Raw genomic sequence first — 13,001 nt, forward strand, 5'->3', positions numbered from 1 at the left:
GCCATTGAAATTCATAGGTTGTCTCTTGACAACCAGTACATTAACACTCATATATGCACAAAGGAGTGATGTAACCGCTCTGTCCTCAAAACTCCAGATAAACCTAATGCCTTTTGAAAGAAACCACAATATGTGTGTCTGCAAAATCCCAACGCAAAACCCCCCGACGCATGTATGATGAAATCCGTAAGCTTGGGTGCATGGGATTAGGTACCAATGCTTCTGATTTTAATGATTTTATCTGTCGGAACAGGATGGAGGTTTTTAAGTAACGCAGCAGCTATACGCCACCCCCCCACCCAATAAAGCTTGCATAAATGCAAAGGTGATCATGTAGCATGTTCTGATTATTTAGCGCTGTAGCATGTCTGCAGTCGGCTGAATACTAATGTCTAATATCTCACGCATCTAAAATGTGTATAAATCTGCAGGGAGCTTGATGCTGTATTTTGCACGGCGGAATGTTCAAATGCACAGATATTAATTGCACACATTTTAAATACTGTGACCGTTAAATATGAGGGAGTCACGAAGCAAAAAAAAAGTTTTCCAGCCGTTCGATCGGCGGTGTGTAACTGAAGCGTTGTTACTGTACGACTGTGAGGAGGGCAGACAGTGTCCATCTGTGGTTACGCGTGTCCAGGAGGATGCTGGGAAAAGCAGTCACGGGTCATTCAATCGTCCAATGAACAGATGAGTGGAGGGAGATGGGGGGGTCAGAGGTCACCCTCTTTTCTTTCGCCTCCTCTTCTTCCATTTATCTGCCTCCTCCTTTTCTCCAAACATGTGTACATTCACGCTTGTGTCCTCGTGTGTGTGCATGCCTGTGTGTGTGTGTGTGTGTGTGTGTGTGTGTGTGTGTGTGTGTGTGTGTGTTTGTGTGTGTGTGTTTGTTGTCGGCCTACAGCAGATCCATGTTATTGATTGACTCCTGTGGCTGCTGGGCTGCCCAGTGAAGGAGGGGGGCAGAGCTCTAATGAATTCCTGCACCTCGTGCCCCTTGCGCCAACCCCGACACCCCCTCCTTAATTAACTTTATGTGTGTCTGCTTGTGTGTGTGTGTGTGTGTGTGTGTGTGTGTGTGTGTCTTCCTCCACAGCTCAAGACCCCCCTGCCTACACCACCACTCCTCCTTTCTCTCTCCGTCGCTCTCATTCTCTCCATCTGCTGATATTCAAATGGCCGCTCACTACATCCTGTATACCCCCCCCCCATCCTCCACCCCCTTCATCTCCTTCCACCTCCCCTCCGATACGGCCCCCATTTCTCTACACCTTTAAGATCTATTTGTGCATCTGTAACCGTGCATACAGAGCATGCATCCATCCATCTGCTCCCAGATCATTTATCTAAACTGAGCATGAGAAATGTGGCATTGTGCATGCGTGTGTGTGTGTGTGTGTGTGTGTGTGTGTGTGTGTGTGTGTGTATGTGTGTGTGTGTGTGTGTGTGTGTGTGTGTGTGTGTGTGTGTGTGTGTGTGTGTGTGTGAGAGAGGAAGGGGAGGACAGAGTGGTCACCATTGACCTGCTAGGCTGAGAACACCCTGCATACCCATCGGTATTCCAGACATGGAGGCAAAAACTACCGTCTCTGTCACCTTGACTCCCCCACCCACCCCCCCACCCACCCCCCAGTAGCAGATGAGCACTCAGCTGCACAGGAAACACTTAACACTACCTGACTGTAGTTAAAATGGACCACGGGGTTATTTTGTCTTCTTGCTCTCATTGGGTTTTCAACTCGGTTCTTCCTCTCCTCTGCTCGTCCACACACACACACACACACACACACACACACACACACACACACACACACACACACACACACACACACACACACTTCCTTTCTCCACACCGACGTATACCCCCTCTCCCCCCCTCTCTCTCTTCTCGTCTTCAATTTTTTGTTTTATTTATTCCCCCATTAACTTAACCATTCGACTGTCGCCGCATGGGGGGATTTGTAGAACGATGGGAGGTTTGCATCCGGAACAGTCCCACGTAATTACAGACACACCCTCCTAAAGCAACTGAAAAATCAGTCTGGGGTTGGTTTTCGGTGCAGACGAGCCGTTCTTTCAAAGTTTCTCAGCTCCTCGTGTGTATATTTAACTAAGTCTTTGTCAGAGAAGCAAGTTAAATGTCAATTAAGAGGCTATGAAAGTGTGTTTTTCTGTCTGTTCTTGGTGTGTGTGTGTGTGTGTGTATGTGTGTGTGTGTGTGTGTGTGTGTGTGTGTGTGCGTGTGTGTGTGTGTGTGTGTGTGTGTGTGTTGAGCAGAGCTGTCATCAAGCGTGTGGTCTGACAGTCTGGTAGATCTGCTGTGGAACCTCCAGCGGCGTGTCAACCGCTGACAGCTCGGCTTTCAGCGACACTGATGGCCAGACACACACACACACACACACACACACACACACACACACACACACACACACACACACACACACACACACACACACCCTACGTCTGCCTCCCTCTCTAACTGTCTGCTTGTGATCTCCCTGTATTTTTGTTGTTGACTGCCGATGATGATGATGAGGTATGTTAGGGGGAGTTTAGAGGAATGATTCAGAGCGGTCGACGCGTTGGTAGTTGAAAACACTTGGAAGTAAAGCGATGAGTCGACCGAGAGAAGAGAGTTGCATGAAAACTGTTTTGTCTCGCAGTCGGTTTGAAATCTTTAAATCGACAAGAAGTTCAGTGGATTAAGTGGAGCGACGCGTTTGGGAGCGTGTGATCCCTCAAATGATGTTAAAGCTGATGTTTGGGAGAAGTTTTGATGCATTCTGATCTACATCAACCTGCTGTAGTGAAACTTTTTGGTGTCAGTCAGTATGGGACACGAACCTAACCCCTCCTCTGCCGTTTTCTCTCCATCCAGGGGCAGACGTGACCGAACCCAACAGCTCAGACAGCCGCGGCGAACGTCTCGACTTCTTCCTCAAACAGGAAGAGGCTCTCACCGCAGAGCCCAGCTACCTGGGCCCCAACGAATCAGAGGAGGTCGGGAGGGGAGTCGGAGGCGGGACCATCTCGTCCGTAGCCAATCTGAAGGCGGCTCTGATGAGTAAGAACAGCCTGCTATCACTGCGGGCAGAGATGATGGGAGATGATAACCCCTTGCTGTATGAGTACCTGCCCAAAGGAGGACACTCCCTGTCTTGTAAGTCACAATTTACTAACACACACACACACACACACACACACACACACACACACACACACACACACACACACACACACACCCAGCCAGCCTCCTGCCTCCTTATTACTTCCAACTCAGGTGTACACAAACTGCTCCAACTCTATAATTGAATATATTTGAGCATCTGTGAGACGTGAAACACGGCCGCGCCTGCTTCTGACAATTGTACCCTTTTTCTCCTGCAAAGAATTTTCCCTCATCAGACCATGTATGTGGTTAACTCTGAAAGCATGTGTGTGTGTGTGTGTGTGTTTGCATGTGAGTGGTGCCACTTGAGTGTGTTGAGGGTTTTGTGTGGCGAAGCCACCGATGACTAGTCGGCTGTGACTCAGTGAGAGAACATTTTCGATCGCTCTCGCTGTTGTGAGAGAATTTGTTTGGCTTTTCTTTTTCTTTTGGTGACAATTTCTTTTGTATCGGCGGGTCTACGTCTATTTCACAGCAGCAAAAGTATCACGACTGCAGCAACTGTTCAGATATTATTTACTCACTGTGTTACGGTTCCCCTTAACAATAGAGCCATTTTCTTTTATTCAGTCATTACACATAAACCTCTGCATCCTGTTAAAAGCGTGTCTGAATTAAATAGCATTTTTTAAAAAGTTGTATTCCTACAAAGAACCAGGGATTGTGATTGAGATATAATAGATTGCAAATAATAAATCATGCAGATATGAGCTTTATTTGAGTATTCAGGTTATTCTGTTCACGTGTCTGCAGCCTATATGTGATGTTTCTTCATCCTTACTTTTTAAATGTTGGACCACTTGAGTTGTAAAATACATTTCCTGCTCTCATCCTTTAGCATAAATAATATTTGCAACATAATTGTGCTTAATTTTCTGATATTAACACAATTTTTTCTCAGTTCAGTCAGTTTTTTTTTCTCCCTGCAGTGAGGGTGTTAAACTGTCAGTGTATTCTGTGTGTGTGTGTGTGTGTGTGTTTGCAGTCCACGTTCGCGTGGGCACACTCTTGTGTGTATGTGTGTGTGTGTGTGTGCAACTTGTGTTTTTGTGTTTCTTTTGCTTTCACTGGCTAGTAATTGGATCTTTTGTCCCGAGTTTCTGCTTGGCTTTGTGAGCGGAAGAAAAGCAAAGGAAGGGCACAACTCCGAGCATAGTTGTGCGTTTTTTGAGTTGAGCCACACTCACCTTCAAAATAAAAGACCTGGCTTGAGACTGAATAGAGCAAAAACACACACATTCGCAGCTGCACATTGGTCCTCTACGAAACGCGTCACATCACATCACCCCTTTTGTGCAAGTGTTAAGTGTGTGGGATTTAGATGTTTCTGTTGGCTTAAAAAGAGGAGAATCTGATGCTGTCGCAGCGCATGATGGATGGCTCCAGAAAGGGATGAAGAGGCTTTTTTTTTTTTTCCACACACAGTCACACATAACAGGTAAAACCCAACCTTGACTCTTTTTTTTGAAAAAGGAGATTTTTTTTGAAAAATTCGGAGAATGATAATCATTTGCTCCCTGCGTAGAAATAAATGCATGTTAAATGAGTTTTATGGGGCTGTCGCAGGAGCCTCCAAAGGTTTTTTTGGTCAGGGCAAACCTTATTTTGAATTCCCTACACAATAGAGGTTGGGGGGGTGGGGGGGGGTGGTCTTGTCGAAATGGCCAGCAACCTCTTTTCCCTCCCCCGGGTTTGTCCCTGTCTAAATGAGGACAGAAAATAAACACGATACCTCAGATTACTGGGTGGAGGATAAGTCTGCATGGTTTGACAGATTGCTGCTCCCCCCCCCCCCCTCCAGCCAGCCCTGCCCCCCCCCCCACACCCTCCTCCCTACTTCTCCTTCACCCCTGCTTAACATCCTTCCTGTCCTTTTCCCCCCCTCCTGTACTCCACCTCACATCGTCCATCCCTCCTTCCTCCCCTCCATATATATTTCTCCTTCACCCCTCCTTAACACTCATCCCTCACACTCTTCCTTCCTCTCTCTCTCTCCCTCCCCCATTTTGGCCGGCTCCTGCAGCTCCTCCTCCTATTCGTCTCACTCCTGTCTCTTTCCCCCCATCTTTCAGTTGTAGCTGTGGAGCATTATGGGTATGTTGGCTTTAAAAAAATCCTGGGAAAGTATTGATCAGGGCGTAGAGGAGGAGGAGGAAGAGGAAGGTCACCCGACCCGGATCAGGAGGCCTTCTGCTTCCTTCTCCCTCGATTTCTGGGTGTAATTGTCGTTTTCCTGTATGAATCCAGTGTTTTCAATTCATTCATTCACCTCCAACATGTCCACAAGTCAGAATCACTATCAGGGTGTACCCACGGCATCCCTCTTTTATATTTACCAATCAAACTAGATTCAAACCACACCTTTGTAAACGGGGCGTGCAATTCAAATCCTTTGCTCGCTCTCGTTTGCATGGGTCACGGATTGCGTCCTTCTCTACAACGTGGAACGCAAAAAAAACTCTGGCGGAACCGGTTTGTATTTCAATCAGCCTCCTGGATAAATAAAGGTTCAATGAAAAAAAATAAAAAATCCAATTTGGATCTTTGGGCTTTGACCCCATTTACCCCCCCCCCCCTCACCTGCTTCCAGACAATCAATGCCAGACAGTAGCTTAGGATTCGGATTGGGACCGTCCCGGCGCACCTGTTCACACACACACACACACACACACACACACACACACACACACACACACACACACACGCCTGACAGAGGCTCTAACTGCAGGGATCAGGCTGACGTTGTTAACTTTTTGTCTCTGCCGCCTCCCGTCTGAATATTGACTCATCGTGTGGTTTTTAACTCTCTGAGCCGCCGGAGCTGCTCTCCGGAGGGAGTTCTGTTTGTGATTGTTACACATTTTCTTTTTCAGATTTAGAATTTTCATCGTAAATGGGAAAAATACCATACAGTGTGGCTTTAAAAAAGAATAAAAAAAATACAAGACATGAAATAACTTTCAGTCTTTAGATAGGAATTTCCATTAAAGATGACCTTTTTGTACATAAACTTTTTTTTTTTCAATTTTTTTTTGGCCCTTTTTCAAAAGTCTCTTCCCTCCATCGTATTTTATGGAAAAAGGTTGTAGTTGACGTGACCCGTTTGCAGTGGGGTCTTGCAGAGAACATCATCCCAACACACGAATAAGTTTGTAGATGAATCGCTGTCGGCGATTCGTCAGTCACCTCACACACTGCAGAGCAGAGCGGCTACACACCAGACACACACACTGATTCGTGAAGATAAAAGCTTTTTGTTCAAGCATCAAGATCATTTTTAGTTGTTGAGACATCTTAAAGTCCGGGATAAAAAATTAAAAACTTAGGTCATGTTCTAACTAACTAGTTAATTAATATAATTTATGAGATTGCTTGAGTATTTCATGTTTATTCTTCAACACCATCTGAAAGTCAACTATTCCACCCCCTAGTAATTATGATTTTTATATAAATTATGATAACTTCCAATTATTTTGAATATGAAGGTTTAAATAAATGAAAATACGCCCAGTTTATGACACATGATGCTTTGCAGTTTATTTTAGATTAACCTAACAGACACTATGAAATGTGTGCTACTCATTTCACCAGCCTCACAATCAAAATGTAGCCGGGAGTACTTTCACTTTTCCAATGCATTAAATATATTGAGCTGTTAATACTTTTCTAATCGTGTTAAATGAGTGAGTCGTTGGGAGTGGAGCGAGCGTACCCTCATATATTGGTTCTTCTTCCTCTGAAGATCTGAATATTGATCCCACCTCTGGTCTCCATCCCATTCTGACAGCAGGTGGATGTGAGGACGCATCCCTTCTATGGATATTGTGTGTTTGAGTAATTTATTTACTCTACCTTCATATACTTTTTCTTATTTCTATCCCTTCTTTTCTTGCCGTTGCCGTGCGGTGTGTTACCCATGCTGTTATTTGCATTCTTACAAATCCTGCCAGACACGACTCAGAGACAAGATTGCAAAAAAATAAAAAATAAAAATGATGTTGGAATTCATCAACCAATCGGGTTGACTTTTACCAAGTTAAAGTTATTATTCGGTGACGGTTTCCTAACCAGAGTCTGCAGACGGAACGTTGTTTGTTAATGAGCTGCTCACCTGTAGCTCATCTCTTTACTCCGTCTCCGTTTCCCTCTTAAAGTTCTTCCTCCCATCGCTGCCGGAGATGGATGGGGGGGGGGGGTTCAAGTATTTGTGTGTGTACTCAGTAAGTGGGAGTGGGGAGTGCCGGGCGCGGTAGTTCAACATTCCAGGAATCCGTCCACGGTTGAGCCTCGTGGTCGTGTGATGCTGTCAGTCGGTCGGACGGATGGAGGGACGGACGGAGGGAGGGAGGAGGGCAATGAATGGCTGACCCGCCGCATAACTCCAGAGACATTTCCCAAAACGCTGCCCACACTTGCACATACTTACACACACGCAAACAAACACACACACACACACACACACACACACACACACACACACTTATCTGACCTTGCAGATTATACTTTGATTCATATGCACCAAAAGAAAAAAGGCAAATATTGATGTTAACGAAGCCGAGAGACGCCTCTGTGCGAACAGTTAAGGCTCTCTAACAAATTTGAAATTCTTTATCCGGCGTGCTTCAACTTGTTGCGGGTAAATAATCGTGGTCAATGTAGTCGTCCTTTACCCTGCACGTACAAAAAGTCTTCACTGGAGTTGCAAGATGGCTCCTCTCCAAAACAATCTCCCTCCACGCTACCGAGGATCCGCAAGCCCTCTCCTTATATGCATTTTACTCACACACACACACACACACACACACACACACACACACACACACACACACACACACACACACACACACACACACACACACATGCTGCCAGCCTCTGTGCACGCATGTGGGTGGAAGGAGAAGGAGAGCAGAAAAAACGAGAGAAGAGAAGTCCTAACCCTTTCCCCTCGGCTGGTGGAAAAGTGAAACTTCAGAGTTTTCTTCCTCCCCCTCTCCGTCGTGTTTGATAGTGCAGCACTGGCAGCCTCTGTGTGCCCCCCCTGCCCACTCTCCCGTTGTGTTCTGGTGGCCAGCTGCTAAGCAGAGTTGCAGTTGTACGTGAGTGGGTGGGTGAGACTCGTTTCCTGTGCTCCTCAGGGCTCCGCTCCAACAACTTCTTCAGCACGCTCCGACCAGGGGCCACGGGGGCCACAATTCATAACAAACAGGGGGCTGGCTCCTCTCCTCCTCCTCCTCCTCCTCTTCCTCTTCTTCCTCCTCATCTTCTACCATCACCAAAACCACCAACAATACCGCCATCATCATCATCATCATCATACCACTCACCCACTCCGCCCACGCCACCGCACCCCTCCGAGCCTCGGCCCCCGGAATCTTCTGGTCTGCGGGCTGGGGCACCCTCGCTGCACTCACAAGGGTCGGGCATGGAAGTGGAAGAGGCCCCCCCCAGGAGCCCCCAGGCCTCCACCCCGCCTGAGGTAAGTGCACAGAGAGCCTGGCTCGTCTCCAGGGCGGAAGCTGTTCTCTGGGTAGCGCTCCCTCGTCCAATCAGATTGCAGCGAGAGGAGACGGAGCATCCGAGGAGCAGCTTCGCCCTGTTTCTGCAAAAAAAAAAAAAAACAGGGGGCGGTGTTGAGCGGATGGAGACAAAGTGACGGCCATAGTGGTGGGAGTGTGTGTGTGGGGGGGGGGGGGTCAGAAGGTTTTTTTACGAGGAGAAGATGTTAACGGGGGAATTTACTATCATTATTATTGGAAAGTTTTGTTGCACGCAAGTGCATTATCTCTCAACCCCCCCCCCCCCCCTCCGTATCTCCTTCTCTGTGAGGAATTTGGCATATTTCCTTCCACGCAGAGGAGAAAAACTGTTTTCTTGTGTTTGTGTCTCTTTCTCTCTTTCCATTCAGATCTCCCCTTTTTTTCCATGTCATCTTTTTTAATATAGCCAGACCCGACGTCCTGCATCGAGCCAAGAGTCTTTGCTTTGCAGTAGCAGTAATGTAGTTTGTAGTGGTTACATTAGAGATGACACATCTCGTCACAATGGCGGCGTGTTCTCAGAGATGGCAGATAACGGGCAAAGGCAGCGAGATGAGACTGAGTAGAATCAATACAAGTAGACAATGAGAGGTTTGTGCTTTGCAGCCCAGGAAATTGTTTGTTCTGCCTTGGTGTGTGTGTATGTGTGGGCGTGTGTGTGTGGGCGTGTGTGTGTGTGTGGGCGTGTGTGTATGAGCATGGCATGTGCGGATGTGAGTTTTTGTGCCAATCCGTGTGTGTGTGTGTGTGTGTGTGTGTGTGTGTATTCTGGTGAGCATTTAAGGAGCAGCATTTGATTTCAATGGACCTGCCTCCCAACAAGCCTCCCTATCTCTACGGACAAGCCATCTGTTTGCCCGGTGCATGGTGTTCTGTTCTTAGAGAGGAGGAGGAGGAGGAGGAGGAGGAGAGTAAGGGCCAAGTAAATGGGTGGGGGTGAAGGAATGGCAGGAGCATGATGGAGAGCGGATGGAGGAAAGTTTAGATGGGAGGAAACGGAGGCGACAGGTGTTTGGTGCACCTTTTGTGCACCCCGGGGTGGGGGGGGGGAATAACACGAACGGCAGGCAGATATTATGACGACTGTAGATCAACCTAACTGCTTATTCTGTGTCTTGTAGTCTCCAGGAACTGTCAGCTATTTACAAGATGCTTTCCTGTTGTTTGCTTTTCCCGATCTTTTCTTTTTTTTAACAATTCATCCGCGTCCTTAAATCATCCTGATCTGTCGTCTGTTTTTTTTTTTTCTTCTTCTATTTTTATGTTTGTTTCTCCATGTTTCTCACATCTGTGGGGGAAAAAAAAAAGAAATAGAAATAGAAAAAAGAGATTGTCTTCACAGCTTGTCTCACCTGCATGCAAAAGACAATAGCCCATACACGCCGTTCTTAAACGTGTGTGAAAGCGTAACAGTTTGTATTTTATTGCTTACAGGGGGGCGATAAGGACAAAGATGATGTGAAGGAATTTGACGCAGGTACGGTTTCGACGTTAACACGCTTGTCTTGGATGTCTTTCTCCTTGTGTTTTGTGGTTTTTCTCACTTTTTCACCCTCGCTCCTCTTCTTGTTCTCTCAGCTTTGCTCGGTGACCGCTCTCCCGTTGAGAGGCATCAGATGGGAGAGGAGAGCTGCGCCGCTGATTTGACCGTCCCCGTGTCGATGTCGGCGACTTGCAAAGGGACTAAAAGGTTGAAGGCGGCGGGCGAAGAGGCCGGGTTCACCTGGTGCCCCCAGGGCTTCGCCTGCCCTTTGTGCAAACGTCTGTTCACCAGCCTGGAGCATCTCAGGGAACACGAGTACCGCCACACCCTGTCTCTGATGGCGCTTTCCCTGGATTGGCCGAACATGCAGGTTCCCCCCAACCAGCCCGCCCATCACCACCCGCAATCGCAACCGCTTCACCTCCAATCTCTCTTCCGCCCCGGGGCAACCGATTCGGTGCCGGCCCGCTACTTCTGCTCCCAATGCCCCGCCAGTTTTACCCTCAAATCCAACGCCGACCGACACGAGAAGACCATCCACTTCAAGAAGAAGCTGATGCAGTGCGTCTACTGCCTGAAACACTTCAGGGACCGCACCGATCTGCACCGGCACCTGTCCTCCGTTCACTCCAGAGAGAGAGGACACACCTGTCCCGCCTGCGCCAAGGCGTTCAGCACGCAGAAGAACCTGGCCACGCACGTTAAAGTGTGCTGCCAGGTGGGGGCGGCGGCGGCGTCGATGCTGGGAGGCGTGGCCGGGATGGAGGCGTCTCAGGACGGCGTTATAGATTCGCTGTGGAGGTTTACTCAAGACATTCAAGCTGACGGTCGTAATGTCAGCATCAATGTAGAGAACTGATGATTAAATGTCGCCGCAGGCTTATTTACACACATTCATGCCAAAAACAAAAAATGTGTGAGCGTTGCACTAAGAAGGGAAAGACTTCGATTTAAATACATTTCTGTTGACGTGATCGAGAACAGTTAGTGACAGTTTTTGGTTTTTTTTAAAGCATGTTAAAATCCGTCGCTGGATTTATTTTTAACATGCTTCAAAATAGATTTACGTGTCAGTAGTGCACAATCGCTATGCAAGTTGTTTAAACAACAAAAAAGAAGAAGTGAGGTTTGTCAGTGGTAGGACTCCCTTGAACAGGTGGATGACTTTCAGTTGCGTTGCTTTGCGGTGGATCAGAGGCATCTTTTGCACACACACACACACACACACACACACCTACAAGCCCTCGTCTGTCGCCGGCGTGACTGAATTCTTCTTTCCTTTTTAGGCAAAGATCTTTATCTTGGTGTCCACCCCTCCTTCATCACAACCATGAAGACACTGGGTTCATACCAGCAAAGCTTTTCACACCAACCTGAACTCTCTCCTCACACAACTGCACCACCTGCAGGAAGTTGGTGGAACTGCAGCACCAGAGCACAATTAAAACCAGTCAGATGACAGTGTTTATTCTACTAGTGGCAGCTCACCACAATAAATATTAAAAGTAACACGAATCCTTATTTATCAGAGCAACATATGGCACTTGGTTTTTAATAAACTGCAGTTCAAAAGATTAAAAAATCTTTGCTTAAACGCGCGTTGGACAGGTAGAAGCTGGTCCTCGTCATCCTGACATGATTACCTTCAGTCGATGCCGTCACACGAGTGCAGATGGAGGGGCTGTTCCCAACCACACAAAGAGCTAAAACAATAGACCAGTTGCAGCTCAGATGGGGGGTTGGGTGGTGTCATTTTCTCTCTCTGGTCATAACGTTTAAGTCTTCTGGGTGCTGAGCCGGGGGATGGAGCCGGACTGTAATTGGTCCTTTACGGCTCCGGCCTCCTCCTTAAACCCTGACCTCTCTGAAGAGGAAGTGGGGGGGTGGCGAAGGGCGGGGGGGGGGGCAGATGCCTGTTCAACAAGATAGCGCTGTTGCTGTTTCGGATGCATAATGGCACAGTTTGTGAGTGCAAGGTAGAAAACGGGAACAAGGGAGACGAGTGGGGGGAAAACGGGAGATGGCGTTAGGTGGAGGGTGTTTTTTTTGGAATCGGCATCAGCGTCGGTTTCAAAATTGCAGCTCGTGTAAATTCACACCAATGTCTGCCAAAACCTGGCAACTATAAACCAAGACTTTTTCTCACTAGAGCCCAGTAATAAAGGTTTATTACACACACCCATACTGTGAATACTATGCCCAAATGGAAGACATCCTGTGATTTCTCTGCAATATCCCAGGGTCACTCCCATATAATTGTAATTTCTCTGAGCTCAGTAAAAGAAGAGATGCTGTCTAGTGGGGATGCATCCCCATGCTGTTGTACACACACACACACACACACACACACACACACACACACACACACACACACACACAGAGGGGAAGCACCAAAACGCCAAATCCCTTCTAATACAAAATCCAATTTCTCAGGTAGAACACTCTGGCAGGTTCGGAGAAGTCAGGAAGTAACGGAAACCGACTGAGAGCCAGACGCTGTATGGCGCTGGAGGGGCATTTTTGAATTTTCTGTGTATAAATATGTGTTTGCGTATGTATAAATATCAAGAGATTTCATTCTAGAGCCTGAATTTTACTGCTGAATTGGACTGTCCACAGATATGTACTTTTCTACGCAGAATGACATTTTGCTTGTAGTTTTTAATGCTCTCATTAAACCGTGATGGGAAAAAATATGAAAACCTTTGGTGTATTTTTTTATTTCACCTGTGTGTCACGGGCAAACTCACACAATCCCAGCATTCCTTTTGTTTGTCTTTGCATTTTCTTGCCGTCGTTGAATACGACG

General features: G+C 47.2%; 1 protein-coding gene across 3 annotated transcripts in view; it reads left to right on the forward strand.

Annotated features, from left to right (window-relative positions):
• Positions 1-13,001, forward strand: part of zbtb46 (zinc finger and BTB domain containing 46) — a 64,218-nt gene that overhangs the window by 45,857 nt on the left and 5,360 nt on the right. The window contains exons 4-7 of one of the 3 annotated variants that reach the window (XM_068330015.1): positions 2,882-3,163; positions 8,308-8,648; positions 10,144-10,186; positions 10,288-10,413. In XM_068330015.1, coding sequence (XP_068186116.1) covers positions 2,882-3,163; positions 8,308-8,648; positions 10,144-10,186; positions 10,288-10,413 — 792 coding nt within the window. Of the gene's footprint in view, positions 1-2,881; positions 3,164-8,307; positions 8,649-10,143; positions 10,187-10,287; positions 12,892-13,001 lie in introns of those variants that run through there. The other 2 variants (XM_068329997.1, XM_068330006.1) reach the window with 2 other exon arrangements.

Source organism: Antennarius striatus, chromosome 2 (assembly GCF_040054535.1).
Source record: "Antennarius striatus isolate MH-2024 chromosome 2, ASM4005453v1, whole genome shotgun sequence".
In the NCBI taxonomy this organism is placed as follows: Eukaryota; Metazoa; Chordata; class Actinopteri; order Lophiiformes; family Antennariidae; genus Antennarius; species Antennarius striatus.